We start from the raw sequence: 14,301 nt of genomic DNA on the forward strand, positions 1-14,301 counted from the left end.
GTGTTCTGGATTGGTGAAGAAAAATGGTCCTGTATGAGAGGGCAGGAGAGGTACTTACTCAAAATCATCTTTGATATTAATGACTTTGCCAGTTACTGCCTGGTTTCTAACTTACTCCTTATGGGTTAATAACTAGGGAAGATGGTTGGGAGAGCCACTGTTCACCATTTGAGTAAGCAGGGTACATCAGAGATTTCACTTTAAAAATTTTCAAACTTGAGATGGATTTCCAAGGCCTTGTGTACTTTTCTTGTGCAGGTGCAAGGTTTCCTCATCTTTCCCTGAATTTTAAAAGTGAATGACATAGAAGCATGCTCCCTGGCTGGATGAAATTTGAAACTACCAAAGCTAATACTCTTCTCCTTTAACAGGAAGGAGAAGTGAGCAGAGCTTTAAGAGAAAATCAAGATATTAATAGCCAAGGAACGAGTGACATGGCTGCCTTCATGTATGTGGATTCTGGTTCTGTTGGGAGTCTGCCTCTTTTAGACATTTTAAAGAAAATTGTCAATCTGATTAAGATGTATTAGATACTGTGCCTGGGTACTGGACTGCCCACCCCCACTCCCCATTTGCTCAACCTTTACTCTTCATAGATTTAGACAGCTAATACTATTAAGGTTTCCAGCTGGGAGGCTGCCCAATTGAACAGCAAGCACCAGCTTACAGAATTACAAAGGGCATGACTGCTGGATTTATGGTTTGGCCTTCCCCATTGCATGGGAAGATGATACACACAAGCCAGTGTGAGTGGAGGTGAACAAGTTGTGTTGCATAGACAGGCTTTTCTTGTGCTCCTGTTTCCAGGGCATGCAGTAGTTTATGGCACTGCTTCACTCAGCACACCATTAAATACTTGTTAGCCAGTTAGTATTATGGTCAGTGATTAAGATGGATGAGAGAAGCTCTGGTAATTTGACCACGAGCCAGGCTTCACTCATGCAAGATGTCATTTGCATTGTGTTTAACATTCAGTGTTATCATATCCTATATTCTCTGGGTTCCACTTACCTGGTGGAGCTTAAATGTACCACTCTGGCCTTATTTGCTGTGAGTTACAGTAGCTGTATTTCTGGTGTTCCTAAATCTGTAGCTTTGTTCCACAATAGAAACCTTAGAGAAAGACAGTTATCAGATTCAGAGGTGCAGGATCTGGCTTGCACTGAAGTCAAACACAGAATTAACAATGGGCACAAAAATCCCTTGGCACTGCTGACTGAAGTATGGGTGTTTGTTTGCAACATCTGACTGAACAAAACAGCCCTGCCAGTGGATGTGGGATTCTGACCGTTTCATCTTAAACTGCAGAGTGAGCTTATAAGCAGCTGCCGTCTCCTATTACAAAAGCTGGATACTTTTCAGTATTATGCCACATGATTTCTATGTATTCTGTTATATAAAGAATGAATGTATTGTATGTGTAAATAAAGAGTGTGTGTGTGAGAGAGAGAGAATATGTGTGTATTTGCATATACGTTCTTTGTATATGTGTTGTGTGTCATGTATGAACAGCCAGGCATGAACTCCCATGCTACATGGAATGGGAAGATTGTGTCATATCCCTGGAAAGGTGATTTTTTTTCCCCCCTTTTATTTGAAGTGAGGTCTTGGATTTGATGTCATGGACTGCCTTTCCACTAGCATCATGTGTCTTCAAAAGAGCATGGAAATAATATATTGCAGAGTCCAGGATTCAGAAAAGACTATTTTTAATCGAAATTGCCTGTTTTTAATTTTTTAAAGTGCCATTTTAGCTGCGGCAGAGGAAACAGTGCTGCGTAGAGTTGTGACATTTTGCATGTTTCCTTGAAGGGGTAAAAGGAGAGTAGGCAGGGGAACTGTTTTATGAAGCTGTCCATCAGGAATAACAACACTTTCAGAGCCCTGAATAAATTCATGAATATTGTTTAAGAGTTTGCTCTTTTTGCATAGACCTATTTAAATGCTAACTGCTTTTCTCTGCTCCTGGTGCAAACTCTTGTGGAACAGCTGCACATAACAAGCTGTACTTAGGTTCCTGGATCTGGCACTTCAGGGGACTGCCACCCACCCCTTTAACTGTTGGGCAAGGCTCAATTTTTGAGGAAGGTCAGTTTGAGGCACATGCTATTCTGCAAGAGGGCTGGTGCATGGTTCCATCTGAATATAGGGTCCCCCTCTCTGTTTCCCAGGCTTGATAATCTGGTGCACCCCAAATCACTAGTCACTTTTGAAAATTGACCTGAGTCCTAAGGGACTTCTGTAGTGTAGTTAATTTGTAACTAACAGTGGGTTTGCTCATTATAGGGACAAATCTATGGATGAAGTGAAGAATTTGGAATCTGAGGAGCTCACTGTCAGCCAGCTGCTTCACTGTCTCAGAAATGAGACTCAGCAAAGGGAGAGCCTTGAAAAGGAGCTTCAAGAGCACAAGGAGAGGTATGAAATGGGTACACTGCCATTCAGAATAGTTTTGGTTGCTACCTGCCTGCAGCCAGATCTTGGATGTTTGCATGATCTTCGTGGCAGTGCACAAGATGGAGTTTGAACAGCTCTGTAATCATGGCATGTTCCTTGGAAATGACTTTTCCCCCACTCCACCCTCTCCCAGCCAAGGGTAAAGAAGAAGAAAACTTCCCTTTCTTGTCTTATTAATTCCCTTAATGCACAGTCCCTTGGGATGCATTTTTGTTGGCCCGGCTGGGTTTGAACTTGCCCCAAATTAAACCAGAACTATGATGTGAATATTTGAGAATATGTTTCACTCTGTATGTTTTTCATACAGCTTTGCAGTTGTTCAGTGGATTATGCCATTTGTGTGATTCACTTTCTGTGGAGGTCTTGGGTCAGTCACTCTGTAGAAAATGAGGATGATCGTACTTGTGTTTCAGGCTAAATTTGGTCATATTTCCAAGGCTCTTGGATACATCGTTAAGGAACTCGTTAGGAGTTCCTAGTTTTAATTCCAGATCCTAAAATTAGTTTCTCAGTGAGACCTGAATGCGGGCCTAACTCTGCTAAGTAGACTGATGTGATTCTTGAAGTAGTGGAATTTCCTTTGTCTGAGCAGAAGCTTCTAGTTAGTAAGACCTGTCAGACATGTTACACTGTGGGAGCTGAGGGAACTTAGAATTGGCTCTCAGTGGCCTTCTAGTAGAGATAACAAGCATTACCTGCATCTAAGGGACTCTCAGAAAAGTGTTAAAACCTCCCTATCTTTTGAAAATATTAATTGGAAAAAAAATGATTTAGAGCTAATCTTTGGAAGAGAGAAATATATGTATACCCATAGGGAAAGGTGTCGGAGAAACAGTTTTGATTTACACTGGCAAATGATCCCTATAGGCAGTGATCCCCAGAACTGAATTTCACTGCCTTTCTTTACTGTGAGCTTGTCATATAAGTAATATGGCAAACTCATGTTACTTGTATGACAGAGTAATTATAGTGTACATGCGTGGGGGAGGCATAGGCATAATTTGCAGTGTGCTTATGGTTTCGAGTGCTGATGGCTTTGAGTACAGGCTTTGGTCCCTTCATGGCTGGCTATACAGGCTTTGAACCAAATTTGCTTCAGTTTTCAGTGTGCTTATGGCTTTGAGTTTTGACTCCTATTGGGTTTTCTAATGACAGAGTATATTTACATCAACAGTGCACGATTCATGAGTACTATCCATTTTTCTCAGTATCTCCTATCAAATGCATGTTGAGACTGACATCATTGGATCTTTGTGTTTCTCAGACTCCTGAAGCTAGAAAAGGTGGCTAGTGATCAACTGGAGAGTGGGACTCAAACAGAATGGGAGAACGAAGAAGACAAAAGCTCAGAGACGGTAGGTGCCAGTTATCAGTGGGGGAGTGACACAATACATAGATCCTCAGCAGTGCCCATAGAGTATGGAGCAGAGCTCAGGAACTGGACTAAAAAACACTCTTTGAACTCTTCTGACCAGCACAGGGTACTCTTAAAAGTTGTTCTGAATTACTATAGCATCTAAAGACCCTAAGAGATGGTTACAGCAGCCAGATATCAATGGGTCATGGGAAATCCCAGCCATGTCCTATTTCTGCTGACCATGCTCACCGAAGAGGAGATTTAATTGCATCTATTGACACAAATGCCTTTACTCTCAGGTGATCCCTTCATGGCTGGCTATACAGGCTTTAAGCCACAATGCACAGGCAGTGCACTATAAAGATCTTGATATTTAGAAAGAAGGTTATTTCTGTCCCAGAAATCATGCAATTTTGACGAGCTACATCGTCCCAAAGCCACACCCCTATCTTGAATGCAGATACAGTCATAAATAGTCCTAATTTGTAATTAAGACCTCAAATTCATATGGGGGCAGCAGAGAACAAAGCAGGAGGCTCTTTGAGCAAGCTAACAGATTGGTATCTGAATTCTGCCCAAGCTGGAACCCCCACATTGCATATTCAGCCCCAAGTACAGGGAGCTACTCTTACCCAGTCTGAAGGTGACAAACACAGACTATTTTGTGCAGTTCCAGCCAGATGTTTTGTCCAACTACTAATCTCATTTGGGCATCTGACGTCTTCCTGATGGCACTGGTTGCATCTCTGAAAAAAAGAAGTGGACAGCTGGATTTCCTCAGCGTGCTGGTGTTGGCAGCAGGGCTCATGTTGTTCCACCATGTCTCCAAGCTGTCTGTTCTCACCAGTGTAGATATTGAAAAAGAGTGGGGGGAGTGCCATTGATCACCTGGGGACTCTGCAGGTGAAAGCCCTTGAAGATGAAGAATTAGTTCTGTCACCACTCTGGATCTGGCTGATGGCATCATAGTACTGTATCTACCTTTTTAAGCTATGTCATGTAGTCAGGGTAGCAGTAGCTTGGAAATTGGCCTCCATCCATATTCATGAGAAGAGGTGTCGTAAAATACCTCTGTATTTGTCACTGGCCCATGTCCTAGTCTTAACTACAAAGTGCTCAAGAAGCAGTATAGTTAAATGATGCTGAAATTTGGGTGTAGCTACTTTCTGTTCGTAGGCAGTACTGGAAAGCTGGAGGTAGGGTGATATCTGAGGGGAGCTCTCTACATTGTGTTGACATTTTTTCTTTTTTCTGAGATGTGGGGTAGCCAGTTTTTCTGTGAGGTTGACAGACATGCTTCTCAAGAATGTTTTGACTGTGCCCACTTCTAATGGAAGTACATACATTTACTTTGGCTAAGTACAGTGTTCAAATGTTACCGGAGGCATCTAGCAGTCTTGTCCATAGTAAGTAACATATGCTGATGGTCTTGTCTTCACTTTTAATGCCATGGCCATTTTCTTTTCATACTTGGTTTTCTGCAAAGAAAGATGACAGCTCCTAACTTCTGACTGGTACATTCATCTTTGAGCCTGAAATATAGAATCTGATCAGATTAGTTCACTATGAAATAATCCTGTTGTTGGCTGCTGTTTTGTGGCTATGATGGCAGAAGGATAGAAGAGTCTTTTGTATCTTTTATTGAGGTACGTTGTGCTGCTGGAGGATAGAATTGGAATTGGGCTTGTAGCCTCTGCCCTTGGTGTCTCACTGATAGTTTTGGTAACAGTCATTAGTACGTAATTGTGTCCTACAGTTTTCCAACTGCCTTGACTGTTCCACGCTTGTAGAATGAGATGAGAGAACAAATGCTGCAGAACTATTTCCTTTGCCCTTGTCTTTTTCTAGGCCCTTACAGCTTGTGTGTTATTGTGTTATGATGGGTCTGACTGAGTCTGCAGTGCATACATAATTCAATGTCTTGTCCAAATTCAGATCATGAAAGGTGCTGGTTTTGTTAGACCCTACAATTCAGTAGGTCTCTGAAAAAATCATCCTCCAGTGACAAGTATTCCATCTGGTTTACAGTCAAGTGGATAAACAGCTCACTGAAATCAGTGTTTTGTCTTGTTCTGTTTTGTTTGGCTCTAATTGTATTTTGCACTATTGTCTGCATGCATGTTTGGGGATGACTAAACTTTATGGTCAATTAACTCAAGAAAAGTTTTACCAAAATGTTTTATGTGTGGTTTGAAGGCTAAATGAGAACCTGAAGCCAGAGGGTCTCCTAAGGAAGATACTCTCCTACAGATATCAGTAGTTCTGCAGGAAATCATTCATCTTCTAGGTTTGTGCCACAGATTTCTCTAGATCCTGGAAATGAATGGAGTTACTGTTTGTTCAACCCTTTCAGAAATATTGTAGCTAAAGGCTTCCTGTCCGCACCCATATGTTTTATATCAAAGAATGTAGTGTGTGTGGAAAGACTGCTTGGGTTGAGGTTTTTTGCTTGGGTTCGGGTACAATGCAGGCATCTGATAAAATCTAGCAACTCCCTACCTCCTGATACAGCCCTCAGATGAAAATCGAAGAGGCATGAAAAGGGGGTATTCCTCACCTTACTTCATACTGAGCCAACATTCAAGTCCCTTCTGATGTTCTACATCTGCTGTCACCTACACGAAAGTAGCTTATTGATGAGAGCAAGTTTCAGGTCTGCTTGGGGATAACTTAGCCTATAACAAACAAGCATATTGTATCAGAGGCTGATTCCAATCACTAATTAAATCTGGGGGGTTTTTGGGTGGGGTGCATCTTTAAATTGTAAATTCTTTCAGATGGGAACATACCACCTTTTCTGCTTGAATAAGACCTAGTACATTATGGCCACTATTGTAAATTTTATAAGCCGCTTGTATCTGTCAGATATTGTGGGGAATGTTTTTTTTTCCTCCCCATTTTACAAAAGTTTGGGGTGTTCAAAATTAGGATTCAACTATAGCAGGAATGCTTAGTAGTTGTGAAGACTTGGACAGGGATTCCCTTGTTGAACACAGAGCCTACTGATGTTGAAAGTTGTGTGCTGTTCTTGCAAGAGAACAGTTATTGCCTGAGGGAAGCCTCTGACTGGTTTGCAGTTATTCTGTCTTACATTGTCTGTGTGTGTGCAATTTTTCCTTCTCAATAATAGGTTGGTAGTGAAATAGAAACTCTGAATCTGCAAGTGGCTGCTCTGTTTAAAGAACTCCAGGAGGCTCACTCTAAATTGAAAGAAGCTGAGCTGATTCAGAAGAAGCTTCAAGAAAAGTAAGGCTCAGGTGTTTGATTGTACCGATGCTGATTTTCAGCATTTATAGCATCTTTCTCCTTTGGAGCGCAACTAATTATATCAACATTAACTTCCAAACTCTGTGCCAGTTCTTGGAGGTGGGAAACATGAACATGAAACGTGGTGGCTCTTATAAGGACTGAGACAGCATAGTGAATTGGACAGAACAGGAAATCAAACCCAAAAGGCCTAGTTTTCAGATTCAATGGACACATCTAGACGAGACACTAGAAGCTCAGACTAATTCTACTGTGCATTATGTCATGGTGAAAGCTGTGCTAATGTGCAGTAGAATTAGTCTACAGTGCATTGGCATCATGTAAAAAGTATGCACTGGCACTCCTGTGTAGTACCACTGATTATGGTGTATTTAGTACCTGCTATTACAGGTACTAAACTCATGCACATGTAGACGTGTCCCATCACACTGTTCTGAGGCTAAAGGGGCCCTGTAAAACAAATGCAAATTTGCCTCCTCCCCGCCCTCAACCCTACCTGCAAACAGATTTAAATTCTGGATAAAACCCCAAAAGGCCAAGTCTAGCCTTATGCAAATGAACTCTTGGTTCTTTTGAAAATCAGACTTATTTAGATGCATAAAAAGAGGCTATCAATGTAGGCACTTATTTTTTTGAACTTTCAGACAAGCTCCAATCTCCTTGTGAATGTGTAATCTGAGGAAACGAGGCTTTGGTTCTGTAGCTTTATTTTCTGATGTCTGTATGGGTTTTTCTTTCATCAGTCTTCATAAAACAAGCTTTGTGGGTAAATTTAATCAGAACTAAAGATTTGCTTTGTATGATGCCCATTATGACAACTGCGTCAAGAGAGTGAGATGGGGAAATATAAGCACTCTCCTTTTTTGCTTCTGTCAGGTGTCAGATTCTTGAAAGAAAAAGCTCTGCTATGCAGACAGATCAGGATGAGAAGCAGCAGCTCTTGTACACCATCAAGAAGCTGGAGCTGCAGGTGGAGAGCATGCAGTCAGAAATTAAGCTGGAACAAGCCAAAACACAAGAAGAAAAGTGAGTGTGAAACAGTGCTGTGCTTTGAAGAAATGGGGTCAGGGTAAAGGAAAAAACTATGGAGAAAAAAAGGTCCAAAATGGAGCTGAACCTCAAATATAATTGCTGTGTGTGCTCATATGTTCTTTTTCATTAAACAGCCATGTGCTGCTGGAGGGGAGCTGGTGTTGGAACTCCTCAGTCTGGGAGGTTGGAGTCTCTGCAGTAAGCCCAAACTGGAGCTTCTCATGCAGAGTCTCAAACTTGGGGGAAATCAGGTTTTGAACTCTGCCATTTGATCGTCTCTAGCATATCCAAACAAATGAGACAGATGCGCAGGGAGAGAGACTTACAACACAGTAGCATAATTGGAGGTGTGTGACCAGGGCAACAGCTCCTGGAATCAATTTTGAGGGAGGGCAAATATAGCAGTGATAACTGCTGTTGCCCCAGCTACTGCCTCTGCCCTTGGTGCCAATGTTGCTTGTTACACCTCTCGTATACAACATAGAAGTGTAAAGCAAAGGATGTGATTGCAGCACGCAGCATGTGAATTGTACAACTGGGGAAGAAAAGGTGGCGTGAGGTTGAGATGAAAATACTGCAGGGTAGGGGGAAGCAGAAGGTGGAGCAAGCAGCCAGTCGGCAAAGAACTTGACAGACAGTTCTCTCAGCCATAAAAAGTTCTCTGCATATATCAGCTGGGGCTCATTCTGCTTTTGGTGGGTTAAACCTGGGGGAAAGACAGGTTTGTTAGAGGTGAAAACAATGTGAAAGTGGGAACAGGTAGAATAATGTAGCAAAAAAGGAAGATGGTAGAGGGATCATTAGGGGCCTCTTTTTTTATTTATTTTTTCCCTCCCTCTCCTCCCCCTCCACCCCCCTTCAACAGAACAAAGTGTACTGCCTTGCAGGAAGCATACAGCAAGCTCCTTCCTGAATTCACTGATGCAGTGAGCACAGTCGAAGAACTGAAAAGCAAAGAGGTAATTTGGTCATGAAAAGAAACTACAGTGAATTTTGGCGGGGGCTGAGAATCTGTAATAACAATTCTGTGACTGAAAGCTTCAGTTTGCCATCCAGACCACATGCCAGAGAACTGTAGACTTTTGTGATCATTGGCAAGGGCAGACCTTGAAGTCTTCTGTTCCAGGAAAAACAGGTGTCACCGTTTCAGTCTCCCCTCTGCTGTGCTAGTGCTGATCTCTGCTTTAGGCTGTCATTAGTGTTCCACATTCTCAGTTTTTATTTAAAAAAACAAAATCCAGGAATTTTGGGGGGTTTATCTTCAAAACATAAAAATTGGGATGAAATCGGGCTAAAGGGAAAAAATCAGTTTAAATCAAGGAAAAATCGTCCATGAGGGAGGGAGGGAATCAGGCTGGGACAAGGGAAGGGGCAGGGGCACAGCAAAGCCCATCAGCTGCTTCTGCAGCTGCAGCAGGGAGCAAAGTGGAGGGAGCTGTCAGTGGGTATAGGGCTGGGGCACAGCTCTTGTTACATGCCCCCCAGGAGGGCTGCAGGCTGGGGGGCTGTGCCAGGCTCTTCTTGGGGGGGGCGCAAACCCCAGGATCTGCGTGCAGGTCAAGAGTAGGCTGCCACCCGCCCTGAGCACCAGGAAGAGCCTGGTGCTTCCACCAGCCCCAGGCTCTTCCGGGTGCTGCAAGCGGGCGGCAGCCTGCTTATGCTGCAGCCTGCTGCCACTGCAGGCTGGGGCTGGCGGCAGCACCAGGCTCTTCCTGGTGCTTGAGGCAGGCAGCAGCACTGGGAGGGGGACCCGACTCCAACCCCTGCACCTCCTGCCCTGTCCGGGGTCAGAGCTGGGTGCCCTGTGTCCCTGGATAATGGCTCCAGCCCTGCGGGCCTGTGCCAAGCACCCAGGTCCAATCCCCTGCCACTGGGAGTGGAGTTGGGCTCTCCCGCCTGTCCCCCCCTACCCCAGGCGGGGCTGAAGGCTCACAGCTCCTAAATCCAGAGCCACTGGGGTGCAGGTAGGACCTGCCCACCCTGGGAACAATTCCCATGGCCTATCCTGCCCTGCCCAGATTCAAAGCCGGGAGCCCCAGGTAGTGGCTCCAGCCACTGTCCCCCTCCCCCTGTGCAGCCACCACCACCCCCTCACCCCATCCCTGGTCTGCCTGTGGCTGTTGCCACCACCCCCACCCCCTGCATCCAGCTGGAAATCTATGTTTCACATAACCAGCACAGTGGCACTTCTAGCTTACCGACACCACCCGCTTTTCAGTTCAAATCCCTCTTAACTGGCATGAGTGGGAAATGGGCCATTCTCCATTTGCTCTAGCTAACAGGGATTTGAACTGAAAAACGGGTGTAAATCAGTAAAAACCAAATGACTTAAAAATAAATAAATAATCAGGGAATTTAGCAGTGAAAATCGGTAAAAACCAAGAATACGGAACACTAGCTGTCATCTACAAGAGTGTATTGCATTTATATGCATCCTGAATAACAGCATAATTCACTTAACTGCAAAACATATTGCTAGTCCCGATTCCTTCCCTGTTGCTTACATTATAACAAACACTGGTTATTGGCATATCCATAAAGGGCATAGAACCTCACAACCCCACTCCCTATTTTGTAATGTAAGTATATGCACTTAAAGAGTGCATCCCCACAAGTGGGAATGTGCATTTCCTCGGGGATTAATAGCAGCAGCAGGGGGCCTTCCAGGGCTACAGCAGCAGTGATACAGGTGCACAGAGCCTGGCTGGCAGCCAGAGCCTGGCTCTGGCCAACCAGGCTCTGGTTTTGGGCAACTCATGCTGCATTGCCCTGCTTTTTTGACACTGGGATCTCCTGGTGTCATAAAAACTCACCACAGCGCTGTGAATGCATATAGGTGTGATGTGTGTGCTTTGCAGCCCTGCAGATAAGGGCCAGGGGATGCACTTACATTGTGCTATTTGGTACAGAAACGGTGAAGGGGGAAGCAGCAGTGCCTCTGTTATGAGAAGCCTTAAAAAGGATGAGAGCTGGTCAGCTGTGAGATTGTGCTCCCTTTCATTTTGAAGGCTCAGTTCTAAAAAGTGTATGACTGGAACAGCTCCCAGGAGGTCAGCTAGTCTAGTCCCCTGTTTAATGCGGGGTCATCCTTGCCTAAGCCATCCCAGCCAAGTGTTTGTCTAACCTGCATTTAACATCCAGCGACGGCAAGCAATTCTAGTGCCTTTCTGAGTAGGTTTCTAGTAGGAGCTTCAAAACTGACTAGCTCTGGTTCCTTTCAGACCTCTAATAGCAATGCTGACATAGCTGTGTACACTGTTAACATTACACATGCAGTAAGTACATACTCTGGGAAAGCACATAGCCTTTTTTGAATCACAAAGATGATTTAGTTTAACAGCGTACATTATGCCACATGCATCTGCTTGAGCCATTCTAAATTTACCGACTAGAGAACAATAGTGCAGTCATGTTTCTCTTGCATATGCACTAGTCTGGATATAGTTTGCTTGATATTTTTTTTTTTTTTGGTCCAAACCTGAGAGCCTTGACATTAGTATAGATTATAGTAGTGTAATCTTAGCACAGCGAGCTATTGCCCATAACTAGGACTCATTGCCATGACTTACAATGCACACAGTTATGTACCATACAATATATGCTGCAACGTGTGCAATGAATGGAGTTCAGTTGCATCTTATCTCTGAATTGTCTTGTGTGTTGTTTAAGAGACCTTGCCATTGTGGCCTATATCATGCCACAAAGGAACTACTTAAACCAATGCGAAGCAGAATGCTTGCAATATGAATTTTAAATCAAATGTTGCTCAAGGCAGTAATGATGATAGCTGGCTGTTGTACTCCTGGGACCTGGAACTCTCAGGGAGCTGGGAGAGGTTTCTTTAAGAAGGCCACTTGACTGATCAAAATCACTTTTCCTTGCAGTCGGAGAGAGTGGAGAAGGCGGTGGTAGAAGAACTCAGTAAAAAGCTAGAGCTGGCAGAGAAGGCTTTGGCTATAAAACAACTTCAACTGGATGAAGTTAAGCAGACTATTGCTAAGCAAGAGGAAGAACTTGAAACCATGGCTGTCCTCCGGGCTCAGGTAGTTCAGCAAACTTGAGGAGGCTTGGCTAGTTCCCCCTGTCCAGAAGCTGGAAGAATATACTTAATGCTCCAGACCTTTGCTCTGAGTGCATACCTTCACTTTTGTAAATAGATCGTATTCCCTTTTTTTCATTCGTCCCTGCAGATTTCTCTAGAATCTGTATTTGGGTGAATTCCCAAGTCTGTTCCCTTTAAGGGAGGGCAGTTGTAGGAACTACTGGAGTTTGAATTCTGAAGTAGTTTGGCACCATAGATAAAATGTTAGATGGTGTGACTACTGTAATTACTGGCCTCCCATAGGCTTAAGATAGCTGCGTTATTGTCAGTGAGCATCTCTACTACCAGTTTCTGTCAGATTTGCAACAAAGAGCCAAGAAGAAGTCTGGCCTTGCGATTAAGGAAATCTTAGTTCTGTTTCTGGCCCAACTACATACTTCCTGTGTAACTCTGGTCATGTGATTTTGCTCATTCTCTTTCTTCACATCACAGGCCTCCAGTGACAAGGATGCTTTCTTCCCCCACCTTTTGTGTGTAGACTGCCGGCTCGCTGATCTGTGACTGCTTAGGAATATGTGCAGCCTTTAGCAAAATGCTGGCCCTGATTCTGGTTGGGACCTGTAGCCCTACTTTCTTTGTGCCTGCTAGAGTTTCACTCTTTGGCATATGGCATAATGTATACCAGGAGGATTAGAGCTGTTGTAAGGGTGCAGTGGTGAATGTGACTCTATTTCCTTTTCTGACCAGATGGAGCTTTATTATTCTGACTTCCATGCTGAGAGGGCAGCGAGAGAGAAGATCCATGAGGAGAAGGAGCAGTTGGCTGTCCAGCTGGCATACCTGCTAAAAGAGCAAAGCAACCTTGAAGATCTTGGCAGGTAAGAGGCACTGCTGGCTGGGATGTCTTTGTATCATCTTGTCAGGTATCCAGGTTGTAACTGTATTGGTCTAGAGGCATGAGGAATCAGAACTCATGGTAGAGGTGATAGCTTTTATTAGACCACCTAGAATTTTTCAAAAAAAAAATTTTAATTGCAAGCTTTCAGGCATGAGTACCTTTCTTCAGGCATAGGAGAAAAGATTGTAAAAGTTTATATTTCATAGGAGAGTTGAAGGTGTGGGAAAATCTCCTGTTTGGAACGGTTCATTTTACATGCAGATTAGGCTCAGAGAAAAGTTGGATTACTCTGTTTACCTTGAAGTTGTTTGGTGGTAAGCAGAATGTTAGGACTACATCCTGCTTGCCACCAAACAACTTTGAGGTTTGTAAATAAAATGAATTGTTCCAAACAGGAGATTTCCCCACACCTTCAACTCTCCTATGAAATATGAACTTTCATTTCTACCCAGGAAAACTTTTACAATCTTTTCTCCTATGCCTGAAGCTTGTGCCCGAAAACTTGCACTTAAAGACCTTTTTTTTGTGCAAAATTCTAGGTGGTCTAATAGAAGATATCACCTCTCCCACAAGTTCTGATTCTTTTGCATCATCTTGTCATTCGTTGTGTCAGGGAGCTGATTGGAGATCATATTGTCCTACATGAGAACAGGTGGTGATTACAGGTTCAGTGTGGTTTTAAAACCAAACCGTTCTTCATACAGAAAGCAATTGAAGACGTGAAGCTGGCACCAGAACTAACTAGCTGATTAAATAATTAAACAGATGACAATGGGTCATTTGGATTTCATTCAAAGGCTTGAAGCACCAAAATTACACAAACCTCATGACACCCAATGAGTAAAATAAAAATGTATACCTCTTTAGCAATGTGCTGAAATCCACAGGCCTAGGAACTTTAACTGGCGGGTTAACTTAATCTGAAACCTCCTCTGCCAAGTTTTTCAGGCATGTCCTAAAAAGCGAATCCACAGAGATGAACAGTATCTCCCAAAAACAACTCCACCCATTCCGTTTCCACCCAGGTATCTAGTGTTGTATAAGAAGGATCATGTCTATAATTAAAGGCAGAGTGACTTCTACCCATTCACATCTCTAAGCTTTTGTTCTTCCCCTTGGTTTTTCCTGACTTTTCAAAGAGAAAAAGCCAAGTTAAATGATATCTAAGGGTTTTTTCTTATTTTATGGTAACAATAATACTTTATTAAGGCAGAAGTTGTACATGCTGCCCCCTTAGGCTGTGTCCAG

The 14,301-nt window shown here is 43.4% G+C and overlaps 1 protein-coding gene across 3 annotated transcripts in view; it reads left to right on the plus strand.

The window, feature by feature from the left end:
* The window catches only part of OPTN (optineurin), a 38,318-nt gene that overhangs the window by 21,289 nt on the left and 2,728 nt on the right, over positions 1-14,301 (plus strand). For all 3 annotated transcript variants that reach the window (XM_090041798.1, XM_090041799.1, XM_090041797.1), the window contains exons 5-12: positions 372-448; positions 2,287-2,418; positions 3,722-3,812; positions 6,945-7,060; positions 7,958-8,107; positions 8,979-9,072; positions 11,998-12,156; positions 12,903-13,033. In XM_090041798.1, coding sequence (XP_089897924.1) covers positions 372-448; positions 2,287-2,418; positions 3,722-3,812; positions 6,945-7,060; positions 7,958-8,107; positions 8,979-9,072; positions 11,998-12,156; positions 12,903-13,033 — 950 coding nt within the window. The remainder of the gene's footprint in view (positions 1-371; positions 449-2,286; positions 2,419-3,721; positions 3,813-6,944; positions 7,061-7,957; positions 8,108-8,978; positions 9,073-11,997; positions 12,157-12,902; positions 13,034-14,301) is intronic.

The sequence above is a fragment of the Crocodylus siamensis genome, chromosome 4 (assembly GCF_052110815.1).
Source record: "Crocodylus siamensis isolate JL-2025a chromosome 4, ASM5211081v1, whole genome shotgun sequence".
Taxonomy (NCBI): domain Eukaryota; kingdom Metazoa; phylum Chordata; order Crocodylia; family Crocodylidae; genus Crocodylus; species Crocodylus siamensis.